General features: G+C 40.5%; 1 protein-coding gene across 1 annotated transcript in view; it reads right to left on the bottom strand.

Moving 5' to 3' along the window:
- Nucleotides 1-19,415, bottom strand: part of ISY1 (ISY1 splicing factor homolog) — an 816,689-nt gene that overhangs the window by 79,424 nt on the left and 717,850 nt on the right. Inside the window, exon 10 of the mRNA XM_044078094.1 lies at nt 1,834-1,920. Coding sequence (XP_043934029.1) covers nt 1,834-1,920 — 87 coding nt within the window. The remainder of the gene's footprint in view (nt 1-1,833; nt 1,921-19,415) is intronic.

Genomic DNA, 19,415 nt, shown 5'->3' on the forward strand with positions numbered 1-19,415 from the left:
GTCAGATGCCTACCTCATGCCTAGGACAAATGAACATTAGAGAAGCTGGGAGGGGTTAAGTATCTGACCACTACTGATCTGACCAAGGGCTACTGGCAGCTGTCCTTCACTCCCAACGCTACAGAGAGGTCAGCCTTTTTGACTCTTTACAGCTTGTATGAGTTCACTAAGATGCCCTTTGGGAAGAAAAATGTCCCAGCGACTTTCCAAAGGCTGGTAGATCATATCCTAACAGGAGCAGGATATTATGCCCTTGCTTACCTGGATGCTATTGCCATCTACAGCTATTCCTGGCAAGAACACCTTCAGCATGTCAGGGAGGTGCTGGCAGACTGCAAAGGGCAGGGTTGACCATTCAGCCCAGTAAATGTCAGGTGGATATGGCACAGGTTTCCTACTTGGGACATAGAGTGGGGAGTGGTAAGATCAGGCCAGAACCTGCCAAAGTGGAAGCCATTCAGGTATGGCCTGCCCCTGTTACTAAAAAGCAGCTGATGGCATTCTTAGGGATGGTGGGGTACTACAGAAAGTTTGTTCCCAATTATAGTACAATAGCTGTTTCTCTCACAAACCTGACAAGGGAAAACAGGCCAGATAAGGTAGTGTGGACCCCAGCATGTGAGGAGGCATTCCAGAAGCTTAAAGGAGCTTTGGGAGAACCCCCTGTGTTAGCCAGTCCAGATTACAACAAAGAATTTGTTGTGCAGGTGGATGCTTCAAACCATGGGGGTGGGGCTGTACTTAGCCAGGTTTCCTCATAAAGAGAAGAGCACCCAGTGTTATATCTCAGCCATGGACTCCAACCCAGTGAGGAATGTTATGCATATGTGGAAAAGGAATGTCTAGCTATAGTAAGGGCACTGCAGAAACTTCAGCCTTATCTGTATGGACGGAAATTCACTATATTTACAAACTACAATCTCTCAATATGGCTACATAGTGCCAGACAGCAAAATGCCAAGTTACTAAGATACAGCTTAGGATTGCAGGCATATGACATGACAGTACAACACAGTAGTGGGGTCAGCAATGCGAACACAGATGGGCTCTCAAGACATGGAATGGGGAACATATACCCAGATAGGCTTGGTTCTCTCAAGCCACGTTTCCCCTTTAACAGAGCTCTTCTCCCCTTAAATTTCAGTATTTTGTCCCTTCATTTTCTGGTGTCTGCATACGGATTTCAGCATCACTGATTTGGTTTACCTTCCACTCAACTATAACTAGTTTACAATGACCTTTGTTGAATTTCTTGGACACATCTTTGCGAGTCAAAATGACATCATATCATAGGGTTTACTTCCAGTTGGCACCACTGTCTCAAGTACAGAAGGCCAGTGAAAAGAGAATTTCAGATCCTGCTTTGGTCTATCAGAAATGTAAGAACAAATAAGAGAGTCAAAGAGAACCAAAAGATAACAGTTATTTTTATGCATGTGCATGAAAGGGCATCAAACTAGTCAATAAACTGGTCAAACCACAACAGCAGAACAGAAATGACTGAATTGCTCTCTTCAATTACAATTTTTCTAAATTAAGTATCTGAACATCACAAGGTATAACAAAACATAAAATAATGTTAGTGACTACTGTGCACACATGTGACATTTAAAAATCATATATAAAGTAAGTTACTTTGAATATATGGAGTGCCAAGCTACTTAAAGACTTAAATTCCCATTAAATTACTGTTAAAAAAGGAATGTTAACGTGTACTTCATAAACTATATTTTTCAGGTATGTATAGTTCAAATGACATGCTCCCTTCTTCACTATTTATACAGCAGGAATTGGTAGAAAAGTGCTGAAAAGAGAGAGAGAGAAAGCAATTACCTCTTTCTGTGATGGCACAGGAACATGGGCAATAAACTTTTGTTGGCCTTCCTCTTCCTCCATAGCTTCTCCTCCTTCGTCATCTGACTGCAATTAAGATCAAATATTAATACAGTTACTTAAGACAATCCTGAAACTGAATGACATATCATGTAAATAAGTATTATGACATCGAATATCGTCATGGTGAACGTTTGTTTACTTATAAAAGCATTTTGCTGAATGACACAGGATGACACAAATGAGAAGAAAATATGGGAAAGGAAGGCATGATAAAAAGGCATTCACTGTAAAAGGCTTTCCCAAAGATCATGTTTGAGTATTATCATCATCCATGCTGCATCTTACTTCAATGGGACCTATGTAAGGAGCAACATTACGGCAGAATCCTAAGCAGTATTTCAAAACCCAAATGGATGTTGGGAGCCTGGTTAATATTATTTGAACAAGTTTTAAAGTAAAACACCCTCAGCTACACTAGTGTATATTAAGAGTTGTATTTAATCTGTCCTCTAAACTGAAGACCGTTTCCCCTTTCACTGTACGCGTGCACACTACTGCCCCCCCCCCCCACTTCTCTCTTCCTATAGTATTCCTAGGTCAATTACTTAAAACTACTTCCTCTTGGAAAAAGTTTACCTATGTACCTGCAGCCCATACTTCTTTTGTTTTCCCTGCAGAAGTGGTGGTCCTTTTCACCACTCTGTACTAGATTAGTAGTATAACATTTGTAGTTATTAGGTAAATACTGCACCTCACTGACCTGGAATTAATTTAGCTTGGTTTTCCTGTTTTCTTTTTAGCAGCTGGCTTAGTCCAGTTTTTCTGACTCTCAACCTTGCATTACTTTGTCTATCCCTTCTCCCACCATGAACCTGCACACCTCCTCTCCCACTCCTGCTTAATTACAGAGGTATCAAAAGCCTGATGTAGAAAGGCACCATCTTTTGACTTAGCTTTTCTGGCTTGCTTCATAGGAATCCCCAGTAGTATGCTTGCATACAAGTAGCCCACTGCCCTCTAGGTGGCGCCATACTATTAGTACATCCAAGTGCCCCACCTGCCCACTAAGTGGATCCATACTATTAGCTTTAGGGTCTCTAAATCCCTTTACCTCTTCTTCATCGAATCCCCCTAACACAGTTCTTAGTCATCTCTTTGTTATTGTTCTCTCTCACACTGTGGTCCCAGTATAACCATACAAATATTTCCTTATATCACTCTGCTATAATCCCATGTCTATCTTATTTTAAGCCTCTTACCTTCTTATATATCTCAACACACTTACCTTCAGACTTCAGCACTCCACTGATTAATTACTCTCCTTGATCTTCTTCTTTTGGCTCTACCCACTCCGTTCGCCCTGCGGGCTCACTCCGCTCCCCTACCCTGCCCCCAATTCCCACACACCCCAGGTGTCCTACACTTATTATCACCTTGCCACTCCGCCTCATCTGACCCCACTCCCACTCATCAGAATCAATCAGCATTAACCAATCATTCACAGGACCCAGCCCTATTACTCCAACTCTCTCCAGTCTCTCACTATATGCTGATTATAAACACCCCAACTCTATTTTTAAACAAGCAATACTCAAATACCCCTACAATGCCTCCACATTCTTTTAATAAATCTTCAAACTCTAATCCTATTTACTGCTTAATACTCCCACTTATAACTCTCTATCTTCTCACAGCCTATGAATACCAACACTTTCCTGGCACCCACTACCCTAGAACCAAAACCAGTACTACTAATCAGCCACAGAATTCTAACCAACCACTACCCCACCTCTCATCAAACTCTTCTAATGCAAAAACTCAACATCCCATTCGTGCTTCATATATTAATGCTAGAACTAAATACTACCACAAACTCTTATTAAAACTCCAGAAACTTGCTATTAGATTATTACTTAACCTCATAGTGGATGGTGACATCCACCCTCACCCAGGCCCAATCCCACCTGTTAATATCAGCTACACAAATAACACCCATACTAGCCTAGGAATTCAAATAATGCCCCCAACTCACTCCTAGTGTGTCACCTAAACATTAGAAGTATAAACAAGAAAATTCACTACTTATATGCCCTCCTAGGTGTCCACTCCCCTGATATACTATGCCTTACTGAGACCTGGCTCAAGACTACTACCATTGATAATGAGATTATACCCCCAGGGTACAATATATTAAGATTTGATCGCATCTCTAAGAAAGGAGGGGGGTAGCCATCTTGTATAAATCTACTCTGGAAGTATCCAAAGCTAGTACCCCAAATGTCTTGTTTTCTAAAAATGCAGAAATACTCATCACAAAGGTCTAATTCAACAAACGCAAATCTATAAACATTGCATGTATCTATAATCCCCCTGGTGACAACACAAATACCTTGGACGGTATACTTCAATGGCTCTCCACTAACTGCCTTCAGGAAATTATTATTCTCGGGGATGTTAATATTGACTGGAATACTTGCTCTTCAGACTTCCCCTCCACCCATATAAATTTGCATGGCTTCTCCCAGATGATATCTTCCCCAACCAGAATCAATAAACCTAGCTAAAAAGAAAGTATCCTAGACTGGATATTAATAAACAACCTATCCCAGATATATACAGGCACCCTACCTGAGGACTTAAGTGATCACTTTCTGACTTATATAATCAGGAAAATAAATGACATCCCTCAACAATCTTCCTTTAAAACAATTAGAAGTTGTAAGACCTTTATTCAGACTAAATTTCAGAATTAACTTAACATGTGTAACTGGTCCAACCTATGGCTACTTCCACTAGATGAAGCGGTCTCATACTTACACTACATTTCTTGCTATCCTGGATAACCATTTAAGTTTATAAATGTTTTCACTTTAAATATTAATTAGGGAGGTCCAATTAGTGCAATTTGATTGTAGAGTGTTATATAAACAGGTTGCTTTGTGGTATGACATTTTATCTGAAGAAGTCAGTTATTTATACTGACAAAAACGTTGTGATTTTACAATATTAACGTTTATATTAAACTATTTTTGTGGTTGCGGTCTCTTCCTTATCTGGTTTTTGGATTTGTGAGTTCTGCTACATTCCAGTACAGTCTTTGGTGGTGAACCTTTATTCAGACTAAATTTCAGAATTAACTTAACACGTGTAACTGGTCCAACCTATGGCTACTTCCACTAGATGAAGCGGTCTCATACTTACACTGCATTTCTTGCTATCCTGGATAACCATGCTCCCCCACGCACTATCAGAACCAATAACAAAGTAGCACCATGGCTGTCCAATGATACAAGACAAAAAATTATTAGCAGAAACAAAGCGTGGACCTCCTGGAGAACCACCAAGTCCCCAAAAGACCACCTTATATATAAACAGCTGAGAAATTATGCAAAGAAGTCTATTATGCTAGACAAAAATAATTACTACTGTAATCTGCAACAAAAGCACCAAAATCAACCACAAAAATTCTGGTCAGGCATAAACAAACTTCTCCACCCATGCCAATCAACTACCCCAACCCCCTTAACTACCCTCCAACAACCTCCTAAAATTGTTGCTAACACCTTTAACACTTTCTTTACAGAAACTGTGCAATCCCTAGCCAGTAAGCTATCTCCCTATACCCCAAGTACCACCAACCCCACACCTGATAATAAGATCCCCTTTAAGCTTGATCCAGCACCACCATATTTTATTAAGTCCCTAACTTTAAAAACTGAAACCCACCATCCTTTCAGCAGACCTACTACCTGCAGAATATCTCTAAAAAGCCGCTAATGAAATAGCATACCCCATATCAATTTTAATCAATAGAACTATCCACGAAGCCTATATCCCCCACATCTGGAAAATCTCCCACATTGTTCCTCTTCATAAAGGGGAATATTCCACTGAACTTTCAAATTATAGGCCTATAGACATTCCGTCTCCCTTGGCTAAAATAATGGAAAAATGTATTCACAAGCAATTTCTTGCCTATCTGAATCAAAAAACTCTCCTAGCCCCCTCCCAGCACGGATTTAGACCTTGCCATAGTACAACCTCAGCCCTTCTCTCCTTCTCCCATACAATAAATCAAAATTGTAATGACAACAAGTTCTCCTCAGCCCTCTTCCTTGACCTATCCAAGGCATTTGATATGGTAAATCACCAGCTACTCAAACACATTAAAATCACTCTCCATAGATAACTTAGCAATTACCTGGTTTCATTCTTACCTAAGTGGCCGACAACAAGCTGTACTATGGAAGAATAACCTATCCTCCCTTTTACCAGTCACCCTTGGAGTCCCACAGGGATCTATATTAGGTCCCTTCCCATTATCCATATTTATTAATGACCTGTACAAAGTCATCCCTGATGCAACTTGTATCCAGTATGCAGATGACTCATCCCTAATTTGCTATACCACTTCCCTCACAGATTTACAATCCTTGAACCAAATCACTTTCACCAAAGTAGAGAACTGGCTCACTGGTCACCAACTACTATTAAACCCAAATAAAACCAAACTACTATTCTTCTTCCCCACTCGCAAGGTCCCCTCACCACCTCTCACCATAATATCTAACAATAGTACCATAATTTCCCCAGAACCTAGTACTAAACTACTGGGAATGATCATCGACAATAACCTCAAGTTTGATGCTCACATAGACAAAACTATTAAAACTGTTAATAAAAAATTAGGCTCTTTATACATGATTAAACCATTCCTAACTCCATTTGCTAGAACTGTTATTGCCCGTACACATCTGCTATCGACCCTTCTTTATGCCTCACCCATCGACTTAAACCTAAGCAAATCAAACCTCAATAAATTAACTAGGTGCTACAATAACATTGCCTGATTTGCCACAGGATCAGCTTATAGAACCCATCATTGCCTTAACTTTCAATCGTTAGACTGGCTTGAACTACCCTATCAACTGCAATATAACCAACTAATAGTTGTTCACAAAATCCTCTACCAACCAGACAGTACACCCATACTGAAAAATATTATTGCCCCCTACAGTAACCTAAAATCCCTTCGCTCTTCCAAAAAATCGCTAGTGTAAACTGTTAAAACCAACAATTCTGCTGGTGAATCACTATTCTCCAACTCTGCAGGTAAAAACTGGAACCTACTTCCTGCTGAACTCACCACTGACCCCTCCTTATCCCAATTCAAAAAGTCCCTTAGGAAATACCTAAAAATGCAGTGGCTTTGTTTCTGTACAAATCCTGACTAACCCCCACTCAAACATAATTCATAAATGAGAACCTCATTACAGGAATAAAACTCTGACTCTCTGTTTAAAATTCTGTGCATCACCCACCTACTGGAAAGATTTAAAGTTAACACTACACCATGTATGATAACCACCTTTAATATATGTGTTTTCCTTTTTCAGATGAAATCTTTAACTATTTCTTTCTCAGCTACTTGCTTCCAACCTTTGCTGTATGTGAGAAAAGCATGTATCTGTGTGTACATATCGTTAAACAAATCTCAGTTTTGTGATAACTCACTGTAATAATTTCACTGTATTTACACTTGTTTTTGTACATTTGGAGCTTTTCTCCCCGAGCCTCCGCTGAAAATGGACCTGTATCCAGTTGGACTTTCCCGGTTAACAAATGTAAAATAAAAATAAATATCAAATGAAACCATACTTCTGTAGTGAAGACAGAACCTGTAATGCTGGTAAAATACAGCTATGTGTAAGCAGGTTCACATGTTTGACTGTCAAGCTTATGACCTTCTGACTTTCAATTATTTACCAGTACTTAAGTTCATTTATCAAAACAACAGACCTCCATGATCACTAACTGGGCATCATAACATGTATGTTTGCCTATTTATGCTGGAATTATCATCAACAGTGCTTTTGCCCTACTAGGATCAGTGCTCATCTCACTTCAGTGGATTGATGGAATCCTGGTTGGTGCATTGAATATAATGAAAGTTTTCTTTAGTAATAAATGTTTCAGGTTGTATTCAGAAGCCTGCAGCTGAAGACATATTTTCCTTTTAGATTTCCATGGAGACAAGCTGATAATAGGGCAATAAAAAGCTAGAACACTGGTTTCCTCAAGGCTAAAAGTTAATGTTTTCTGAAAGCAAGCAAATTGTTTTTCACATCTTGGACAGGAATAAATATAAAAAGGAACAGACACCAATTAGTGCAAGCAGAAACACAGGTAATAACATGGGTCTTAATATGGATAACCTTGATTTTAGGTTAATTAAGGCTTGTGTTTGCAGCTATCTATCTGGGACAACTATTCCTATTGGGAGGGTTAAACTTCATTATTTGAAGATGTATATAGTTGTGTGTGTCTGTGTTAAGTTAACAAGTTATGGGGGTGTTTGTGTTTTTGTTTGAGATTTTTCATTAAAACAAAAAGTCTTGTAAAATGAGACATAGATTCAAATGTCGATGATAAGAAGGAAAAAATGTATAAATGATTAACATGCCAAACATTAGTGGGGGCATGTATCACAAAAGCTGAAAACAGCCATTTAAAAACGCTGTCAAACATAATAGGTGGGAATAATGTGTTTTCATCATAATGGCTAGACTTTCCATTTTGTCTTGGAATGTGAATGGTCTCACAGGTATAAACTAAATAGAAACAATATTTAATTATATTAAGAAATGCAGAGTGCAAACAGCAGTGCTACAGGAGGCACATTTGGAAAGAACTGAGCATGTGGAGACGTTTTATAGTAAACTGTTACAGGAGCTCCAATAGTGATAGAACACTGAAAAAGATGATAATGATAATAATAATAATAATAACAGCAGATTTATGGTAGCAAGAGGCTACTGTCAAGGAATGAGGATTACATTAGTATTCACTTACATTCCACCTAAAACTATTATGGAGCTTTAAAATTTTTTGGAGAAATTATCAGCTTGCAGCAGGGAATATTATTTGTAGGTGGGGCTGGAGTTTGATTTGCAATAATTAGGATGTATCTGGGGGGGGGGGGGCTCGAAGGGAAAATATAACAAAACAGTGTAGATTTTGCCTGGAAAGAATTAAAAATGAAGCCAACCAGCTAAAATGTAAGCAACTAGGTAATCAAGCAAAAAAAAAATTAGTTAATGCTGACAAAAAAAAAAGAAATATTTTGCACAGCAATTAACCAGCCAAACCAACAACCCTAGAAAATTCTGGAAATCTATTATCGCCACTCCTTTTCCCCAGAATATTTCAAAACCCCTCACCAGCCCCAGATAAAGAATCATCTAAAATAACTGACATGTTTAACTCCCACTTCACAGATTGTAGACTACAATTTATAATCCCTCTTCTCCTAATAGCAACTCTAACCATATAGAAAATCCAACCTTTACAGACTCAATAAACAGATGCTCCATTTCAAACCCCTCCTGCACTCCTGACCACTCCTGTACAACCACTTTGTCTCTACAATCTGTTCCTACTTCACTAATATATAAACTTCTAAAATTCAAACTTTGTTCCCTCTCTGCTGACGGACTCCCATTAGAATATCTAAAACTAGCTGCAGATGCTATAGCCTCGACCCTATCAGTATTCTGATCAATAGGTCTATCACTGAAACCTATGTCCCCAAGCTCTGGAAAAAAAAAATATTATTCCTATACACAAGGGAGGAAAAATAATGAGCTATCAAACTACTGACACATTTCTATCCTCTCCCCTCTATCTAAACTAGTGGAAAAGTGTATACACATACAACTTATGAATGCTCTCCTTGATGACAATCTCCTCACACCTACTCAACATGGTTTTAGGCCTGCACACAGTACCAACACAACATTACTATCCTTCACAAACACTATAAACAAAGCTATGAATAATGGCCAATTACACCAGTAATCTTATTAGATCTATCAAAGGTCTTTCAAAAAGTGCCTCATACCAAACTACTACAACAGCCCTCTACACTAGGTTGCGCCCAAAGTACTCAAAAATATTTTTTCAAGTATTTATCCGAAAGGCAACAATGTGTCAAATGGCAATCTATCCTATCTAAATAAAAGGTAAGCAGAGCTGGTGTCCCCAAGGGTCCATTCTAGGACCCCTGCTCTAACATTTTCATTAACAACCTTCATACTGCCTCCCTCCAAAGCACACTCATCCAATAAGTGGATGACTCCACTATCATCTCTACATCCAACAACCCTCACCATCACTTAACTATCAAACAAGACACCTTTACCTCTATTGAAACTTGGCTAAATGAAGCACAACTACTGCTAAACCCACATAAAACCAAGTTTCTACTGTTCTCTCCAAAGCCATTCTTATAGGATTTCAAATATATTCTCAAAACAAAGCTTAAATTGAAATTTTAACTCAAGCAAAATGTCCAGGCATTACTATAGACACTAAATTTACCTTCAATCAGCATATACTTAATGCAATTAAAAAAACACATATTAAACTTGGCAAACTTTACAGACACAAACAGTTCATGGATGCTTCTACTAAAATAACACTAGCCAACACCCTCCCACCACTCCTCTCCCTTCTTTATGGTGCCTCTAATTCTTGCTAATCTCCATACTATCCTAAAGAACAAACTACATTCACGCTATCATAAAACTGCCAGATTGTTCTTCCCTAAAGAAATTACATTGGCTAGAATTCCCTCAATACTTGAATTTAATACAACTCCTCTAGCTCACAGAATAATCTATAAACCTGACAGCTGCCTTGCCCCAAAATCTATCCTACTGCCTTACTCCCCACCCAGAAATCTCTGATCCACTAACAAACCTCTTCTACAGGTATATAAACCCACCAAAGGAGCCAGGCAAAGCTTCTACTCCTATGCCATTGCTAAACTATGGAATGCACTACTTTCAAGTAATACTGCCATTGAATCCTTCAAGACCTTCAAATGTACAGTGAAAGACTGCTACTTCAACTCTCACATTTGCCCATGCACCTATGCAACAACCAAGTGACGTAAGCAATCTCCCAGATGCCCTCACCCCACACCTATCTTGCCTCTTTATACCTGAATTTTATCCTATCAAACAGCATCCATGCTACAATCTATTACCTATCTCATACTGCTTTCCTGAACCACTAAGAACCCTCTTCTTAGGCTACTTAACACCTCATTTCTCTTACACTATCCCTTTTACATATTGCTCTCTTATACCAGCTAACTTCTCACCCTAATCTCTCCATCTCCTCTCACTTGATAATCCCCTACCTCTGCTACTACTTCTAAAATCATTTGCTCTCCTCAACTCTGAATTCATACCAAACATCTATCCTTATTACTTACAAACTCTCACAATCTAATTCCTGAATTTGGTAGCCTGCTTATCTAGCTAAAATAATTAAATGATCTTTTGATTGTATACTCTGCTAATTGTACTACTAATATAGGTCTACACTATGTATGCTAGTATGTTAATGTCTTGTTATAAGTGTTAGACTTTTATGATTGAATATTATACTGTCATTGGAAAATAAACGATAACAAACTGTAGAAAATATCCAGGAATAGCCACCAAACCACGATGCAGAAGCCAAAAAGATATTTTATTGAAGACAAAAGCTCAAATCAAATAAACTGTGAAGCGCTTTTCATTTGATCTATGTCAAACTTCTTCAGCCAAACAGCAGCAATGATGTCATTTCCTTATATAATTTCAAATTGTCAGCTGATGAACAATCTAATGATGTCATTTCCTTTTCACATATTGGTTATCAGTAATGCGCCATCTACTGGTTGGTTACCAAAATAACTGGATGTTTTTACAAAATTCATTAAAAGAGCACAAAAATTAATTTAACAAAATTTTAATAATAATATTCTGAAAAAATGTATATAAAATATATTAAAAATCTAATTTTTTTAAAATTTTTTATATAAGCATTAGTAAAAAATCTAATTACACACAACACTGTGCATCAAACATTGCAAACTTGTAAAGCATAATTCTGAATATTAATATTAATATATTAATGTATTTTTCCCCTGTGCAACGCTTTAAGTTTTAATACTGGAGTGATAGATGTTCTCTCATTGAGACCTGGCCATGTATCAGATTGTGTCAATATTTGCCATCTTAATTCTTTCAATTCTAATAAAACTGGCCAAGCAGACCTGTCACTAATAGTAACATGATCTATAATGGCAAAACCGAAAGAATGAGAAGGAAATTATTTTATATGCTTGGCTAAAGCATTATGTTTAATGCTTTTTTTGATGGCATAATCATGCTCATACAACCTACAAGTAAACATCCTCTCGGTTTTGCCTATATAAAATGCTGTGCATTGGTTGCACTGGGCAAGATACACAATCGCTTTACTTTTACAATTGTATATGTATCTAATTCTATATGTGATGTCTCTGATTTTAAAAATAGAACCTGTGTTAATTTTATGACACCATTTATAGGCACCACATTTCACCATACCTCTGTTTTTCTTATTACGATCATAACAACCATATTTCAATATTTCTTTAAAAGATTTCCCTTTCTTATATACCACATTCACTGTGTTGGGCAACATGTTGCGACATTATTATTATTATACTGTGTTAATGTCATTATAAGTGTTATATTTTATGACTGAATATTTTACTGTGGAGCTTTTTTCCCTGTGCCTCCTCTGAAAATGGGTTCCTGACCCAGTCAGACTTTCCCAGTCAACAAATGTCAATAAATAAGTTTGTTTGTTTGTGTCTTTCGGCTTTTCCCAGTTAGGGGTCGCCACAGTGGAACTCCGGTCCGCTAATGATTGGTAGTAGAGTTTTACGTGCTGGCTTGCCGGGCCTAATGCACAACCTTCAATGAAGGAATGCCCACTCACGCATGTCGCCACACAGAAGACGCTCTAACTGAGAATTGAACGGACAACGTCTAACTGTGAGGCGACAAAGCTACCGCAGCACCACCACCACAGTAAATAAATAAATAAATTTCTGCAGAAATTTATGAAAATATGCAGTATGGAAGATGTGAATTCAGTAGTAAAACTTGGAGTTACAATAACTGGGCTAGACTAGAAAGAAATTGTATTCCACAGGAACACATGCATTCAATTCAGAACTTTGATACACATCCAATAACCATTTCAGATCATGCACCAATAGTTACCAAGATAAAATGTACGGTAATAATGAATTAAAAATAAGCACTGGTACTTCCCATCTACCTATTAAAAAGAGAGGAATTTAAGGAATGGGTAGTGAAAATTATTCAGTTGTTATTAGGGAAGACAAAGTACTCCAGAAGTTATATTTAGTGAGTGGGATAAAATGAAAGTGGAGTTTAAAAATAGGGTTAAAATGAAAAGAAAAAAAGATATGGTTAAGAAGAAAAAAGTTATGTAGTCACCATAATGATAGATCTGTATTGTCTGTCTCCATCTGGTTCAACCCGTGAGACTTCAGATCTGACACAGGCCGATTCTAAAGCCTTTTAGCTCAACTTGGCTTCACTTCCCTTACCCACAACTCCCTATCCCTCCTTCAACTCCCTAGATTGAGTTTGCCCCCCTAAGTATCAGTAGAATGACCCAACATATCCAACCAACTCCCATTTCCTGCCTAAATACAAGGAAACCTTCAGGAAAAAGCAAGACTCTAGGAGAGCAAAAAGAAGGACCCCTGCTGTCCTGCTATCACCAATGGAAAACTCGCCAAAGCAACAAGAAGGTCAGGGGTAGGAAGGTTAAACCAGATGGAGACAGACGACACAGACATATCTTTAGGGTGAATACATAATTTCATATCCTACATTGTCTGCTCAGTTTGATTCAACCTGTAGGACACAGTCCCCAGCTATGACAGCTCCTATGGTGAAACTAAGGAAGGATATTCTCCAACAAAGTAGAACCAAAAGAAGCTTTGGAATTGGACACAATGTCCAGCTTATAATGCGACACAAAGGTATGATGACCCAACCAAGTAGCAGCAGAACAGATATCCATAGGCACTCTCGAAAGAAAAGCACTAGAAGTGACTACAGCTCTAGCAGAATAGCTTCTAGGCTTTTGTGAAAGAGCATTCCCTCTGACAGGGTATGCAATCAGAATACAGTCTGACAACCACTTGGATAAAGTTACTTTAGATACAGGACAGCCCAGCCTAGATTTTGAGAAGTAAATAACTGGCTAGATTTTCTGAAGGATTTGGTACAGTTAAGATAAATCTGTAATTGCCAATGCACGTCTAAACAATGCAGAAGGTATTCGCCTTTGTTAGAAAATTTGGGAAAGAACATGGGAAGATGAAATGAAATTCTGAAGCTACCTTAGGTAAGAAAGAAGGGTTTATACGAAGGTGTCTATATTACAACATCGAGGCTTTAGTTAATTGAATAACTAAAGCTCGATCTTGTCATATCGACAGCTAAAATTGTCAAACGGCCGATTCAACCAAGGGGAACACTTCCCTTAGCCAAATCAAAAAAAAAATATAACTTTACATCCGTACCCCCCCACCTAAATATATGAACTCCGAGATCACTCCAAATTGGAGAAACGGGCATACTCCACAGAATGGCCAAGGGAAGTGTTTCCCTGGGTTAAATAGGCTGTTTGACAATTTACGGTTTCAATATTAGAAGTTATTCGATTAAGTAAAGGTTTGATCTTGTAATATAGAACTGTATGAAGGGATACTCTGTCCTTATGAGAAACTCAACAAGGTGGAGAAGAATCAAGTGCTTGCAATTCTGAAATCCCTTTGGCTAAGGTAATTGCCACCAAAGCAAAGTTTTCCAGGGCAAAAACTTTAGATCCAAGGAAACTGAAGTTTAAAAGGAGAGACCAGTTAAGACCTGAAGAACAAAGGGTAGATCCCAAGGACGCAATGGGTCATACTAGAGGATGAAGAAGAAAGGTATCCTTCAAAAAAGCCTTGGAGATCTTGAAAGAAGTCAAGGACATATCATCTCTGCCAATAAGAAAGTTCAAAATGGCTGCTAACTGAACTTTAATAGTAGAAAAACTGGAGCCTGAACCAAACAGCTCAGCTGTAAAGCCCAAAACTGACTCCAAATGGGCCGAGAGGGGATAAAGTCCCTGAGCTTCCACCCATAAAACAAATCTCTTCCATTTACTGGTGTACGCTTTCCTAGTGGATTCTTTCTGAGAGGAAGACAATATATGAACCACCATCTTCGAAAGCGTAGGATTCCTGGCCATCAAGGGGACTGGATGAACCATGCAGTCAATTTGACGGACTGAAGACTGGGTGGATCCACGATGGCTGGATGAGATTTAAGACCCAGAATGGGATCCAATACCCAAGGGGGTCTTTCAGAAAAGGCCACAGGAAGGAAAACCACACCTGGCGAGGCCAAAAGGGGGTGATGAGGATCACAGAAGCTCTGCAACAGGTTGCTTTCTGAAGAAACTTCACTAAGCGGAGAACTGGGGGATAAGCGTAAAGGAGACACAGAGAGCAAGCAAATGTCAGAGTTCCCCTGGATGCCTGTCCTAGAGGGGGAACAAGGGCATAATTATCTGTTGCACTTGGTGCTGGATGGGGACACAAACAAGTCACAACATGGAGTGCCCCAGTGCCAGAAAATCTCAGCTGCCACCACAGAATTCAGGGACCACTAATGGGGCAACAGGATGCTCCTGCTGAGCCTGGATGCTTTACTTCCCCGGGATATGTGCTGCCACCAGAAACTGCTTAGAGCAGATTTCCCATTGCCAGACCCTCATGGCCTCTCAACAAAGGGGCTAAGAGCATGTTCCCCTCACTTGTTGAGGTACCAGACTACAGACATGCTGTATGTCTGTAGTGCGATCATACCCATGGGGACAACGTACTGAAAAACCTGCAATGCTAGGAGGATGGCTCTCATCTCCAGGACACTGATGTCAATGTGAGCCTCAGTGGAAGACCAAGACCCTTGAATGGTCCACCTTCTAAATGTCCCCCCCACCCCAGAAGGGATGCATCCCTTGCAGCCATGGCCGAAGGAAAATAAATTACAAAAGATCTTCCCTGTAGAATTAATGGAGACTGCAAACACCACTGAATCCACTCATGCCACATTCTCATTATCCGTATTGGGAAATCTAAAGGATGAGTGACGAGAGACCACTGTACTGCCATTGTCATTTGCAGAGCCCGCATATGAAACTTGGCCAGAGGAACTAGCCCTATCAATGCTGCCATATGGCCTAAAAGCTATAGAAGTGAATGAGTTGAAGGTTTGAGAATCACAAGCACTGACAAGGCCAGACCGTGAAGACTGAGAACTCTAGAGGATGGGAGTCTGACGATCTGACGACCTTCTCTAAATGACAATCTATGAACTCTAAGACTTGTACAGGCTGAAGGCTCAATTTTGTGTAATTGACTGTGATGCCCCTGACCACTATCAAGGAAGCCTTTGTGGGAGTGATGAGAAGCCAATCATCCAGGTATGTAAAAATCTGAAACTCCTATGCTGAAGCCAGACTGCGACCACTGCCTTTCACTTGGTAAACACTCAGAGGGCTGTGGTGAGATTAAATGGCAGGGCCTTGGTCCGAAAATAATTGTCTCTCAGCCAGAAGTGAAGGAACCTCTGAGACCATTGTTCTATCATTATATGATGGTAGGCATCCTTGAGGTCTATCAAGTACATCCAATCGTCATTTCTCAGAAGAGACAATATAGATGGCACCATGACCATTCTGAACTTGGTTTTTCTGACAAACTGTTTTAACTTGCTCAGGTTTAAGATAGGTCTGAGGTCCTTTTAGAGCTAAAAAAAAGTTGAATAAATCCTGGATCCTTTCTGGTCTGGTGGGACGTCAAGGATGACTCTGTTTGCCAGCAGCTTGCTGATCTCTGCAACTGCTGGAAGTCCTTGATGGGCTGGAACATTGGAGATACATTTTGGGAGACCTTTGGGAATTTCTATAATGGGTATAACATACCCTCTGGATATGACTCTCAATACCCAGGAGTCTGAGGTGATAAAGGCCTTCTCAAGCATTGGGGTGGAAAGATAGACGACCCCCTAACTACCTCCAGAGGCAAACAGTCAGGCAATCCTTCAGGATCACTGAAAGGGCCTTCCAGAAAAGGTCCCACAGAAGCCCTGATGATGTGGATCACCTCTGACCCTGGGGCAGCATCCATTATGATCCCCCTTTCAGGATGAACCTTCTGGGACAGCATCTGGGAAGAAAACTACAACTTTTACTTACCACCTTTCTGATTTCTAGAAAAAGATTTCAGGGAGGGTGGAAAAGCAGACTCCACAGCAGACAGTGTCTTTCCATTTTGTTCGTTCATTGTCAATGTGTCCTTAACCTTGCGTCCAACTAAAGAGGGCCCATCAAAAGGGGCTTTAATAAAGGACACTTTGAAGTAGTTTGAAAAGTTGCACAACCGCATCCAGGTGTGGCGTCTCAGTGCAATTTCAAAACCTTCCATTCTGAACACTCCATCAGCCACATTTGAAATGTGTCTCAAAAATGCTGGTGATGGAAGTCACGGTGGACAAGAGAGTCTCCAGCTTCTTCTGGGTATCTGATGACTATGTCTTGTTGCTTGATACTTCAAAGACCAGATCTCACTGAAGCCTTGTCATGTGAGATAAGTAATTCAGAGCCATCAAAGTTAAGGTGGATGAGGTACAGGATCACTTCTCTAATTGATCCACTGCCTGAGGCTCTCTGTTCGGGGGTAGATCGAGCAGCTCCCTTCAGAAATCTCCTTTTTGGTGGCTGCTGCCACCAAGATGGCATTGATGGCTGGATCCTTGCTTCAATGTGGCATGTCCTTGGGGGTGCAAGAACTTTGACCAGTTTCTGGGGTATGGGTTCTACTATGTCAGGCTTCTTCCACTCCCTCCAAGACAGCATGTCTTCAAGGGCATCCAGAGATGACACCACCCAGGATGTGGAACGGCCTACGCCAAAGGCCTCCAAGAAGACTGACACCTCCAGAGAGGGGGCTTCAGTGGTCCAATCCATGTGCTGATTAAGCAGCTCAAACAAATCTCCAAAAGAGCTGCTGTCATGCAGGGACTTGGGGGGGGGGGGGGCTCTCCTTCCTTGAGGTCAGTATCCTTGGTGAGGGATTCTCCTGGAGAATCCAAGTACTTCCTCTTGCACTTCTTTTTCCCTGAAACCTCCTGCTCCAACAAATCAGGAAAAGAAGGGGAAGAGTGGGGTAACCACTTTGTGGGGGTAGCCTGGAGACCTGTGGACACAGGCTGTCTGGGAGCAGCCTCACGACTGGTCAGCAGCACAGATGGAAAATGGGAGGGGGTGCATGCTTGAGGTATCCAACTCTTCTCTCTAACTAAGAGCATCCTCTCTACAACATTGAAGTCCGAGGCCGAAGCGGGTCTCCTGGAACAGAGGGTCCCAGAACCTGGAGGCACTGAAGACATCTCTGAACCTGAAGGCAACATACTCAGACTCTATGTTGAGACCGGAGTAAAACTATCTAAGGCTGAGGTTCTGAGGGAGAGTGATGAACTGGACACCAGTACCACTGACCCTGACCCAAAGGCTCCAGCCTCGACACTACATCTCTGAGGAGCTGCATGCCCTGAACAGGTCAGAGTCAAAACTACAAAGGAACATGACTGATCCAAAGGATGCCAGGCTGTCAGATCTGATCCAGAGGGAGGAAACCCCACCTGCCTTGAAAACCTTGGATCCAAGGAGGCCAAGACAGGAATTCCGAAAAATGGAGCCAAGGATCCCAGAGTTTGTGTCGGGTCCAAGGGGATGAAGCTTAACTGTATCTGTGCCTGCAAAAAGGACCACATCAGCTGTTCCAGATCTGACTGCTTGATACTGCTCACTGACATGGACGACCAGAGAGAAGAAGCCACTGAGTATGGCTTTGACGGTTAGTGTGAAGACAACCATGCATGTTGGATCTGAGCTGGAGAGGCTTGGAACACAGGGGGAAAAGGGGAGGGCTCTGGTGGAGTACCCAGGGAAAAGAGGAAAGCTACTCTGCCCAAAGATGCCCCTTTAATCAGAAATGACTGGCAATACTTGGTACTAGGGGATCATAGGAGGTTACTGGGCTAATGACCCTAGGTTCCTTTCAAGCCTAGCCAAGTTTTACCCTTATTTCCAAGATCAGCACCTATCGCCCCTGTGCAAGAGGGACACAGGTGGAACCCCTAGGGTGAACTTTTGGTTACCCATCCAAGCATCCAGATTCCATTCGAAGAGGGACAATGAGGTGCTTTGCTTGACATGAAGCGGGAGTCTGTTCCAAAGGTGTGGTAACCTCTGGGAGACAATCTGTCCCTCCAGTAGGTTCTATTACTATCACATACCAGGTTAAGACCTTTAAAGCGAGTAACCCGTGTACCATTTGACTTACGGATATGCAGCATTTCCAATAAAGCAGGGTCAAAGACTGCCTTATATGCAAGGCATGAAACAGAATAAAGTGACAGTGATTTCAGATGATCCTCATAGGACAGATGCCGAAGACCTTGAATTTTCCTTGTGAGGAACCTTTTTGATCTCTCCATTTGCTGCAGGTGTTTGGAAAGGTACATACCAAAAGGGGCATTGTACTTATTACTGACCTGATGAGGGAAGAGTACATGAAGGTTATAAAAAGAAGTTATGTTCTT

The sequence above is a fragment of the Protopterus annectens genome, chromosome 7.part0 (assembly GCF_019279795.1).
Source record: "Protopterus annectens isolate FY-2018-M chromosome 7.part0, PAN1.0, whole genome shotgun sequence".
In the NCBI taxonomy this organism is placed as follows: domain Eukaryota; kingdom Metazoa; phylum Chordata; order Ceratodontiformes; family Protopteridae; genus Protopterus; species Protopterus annectens.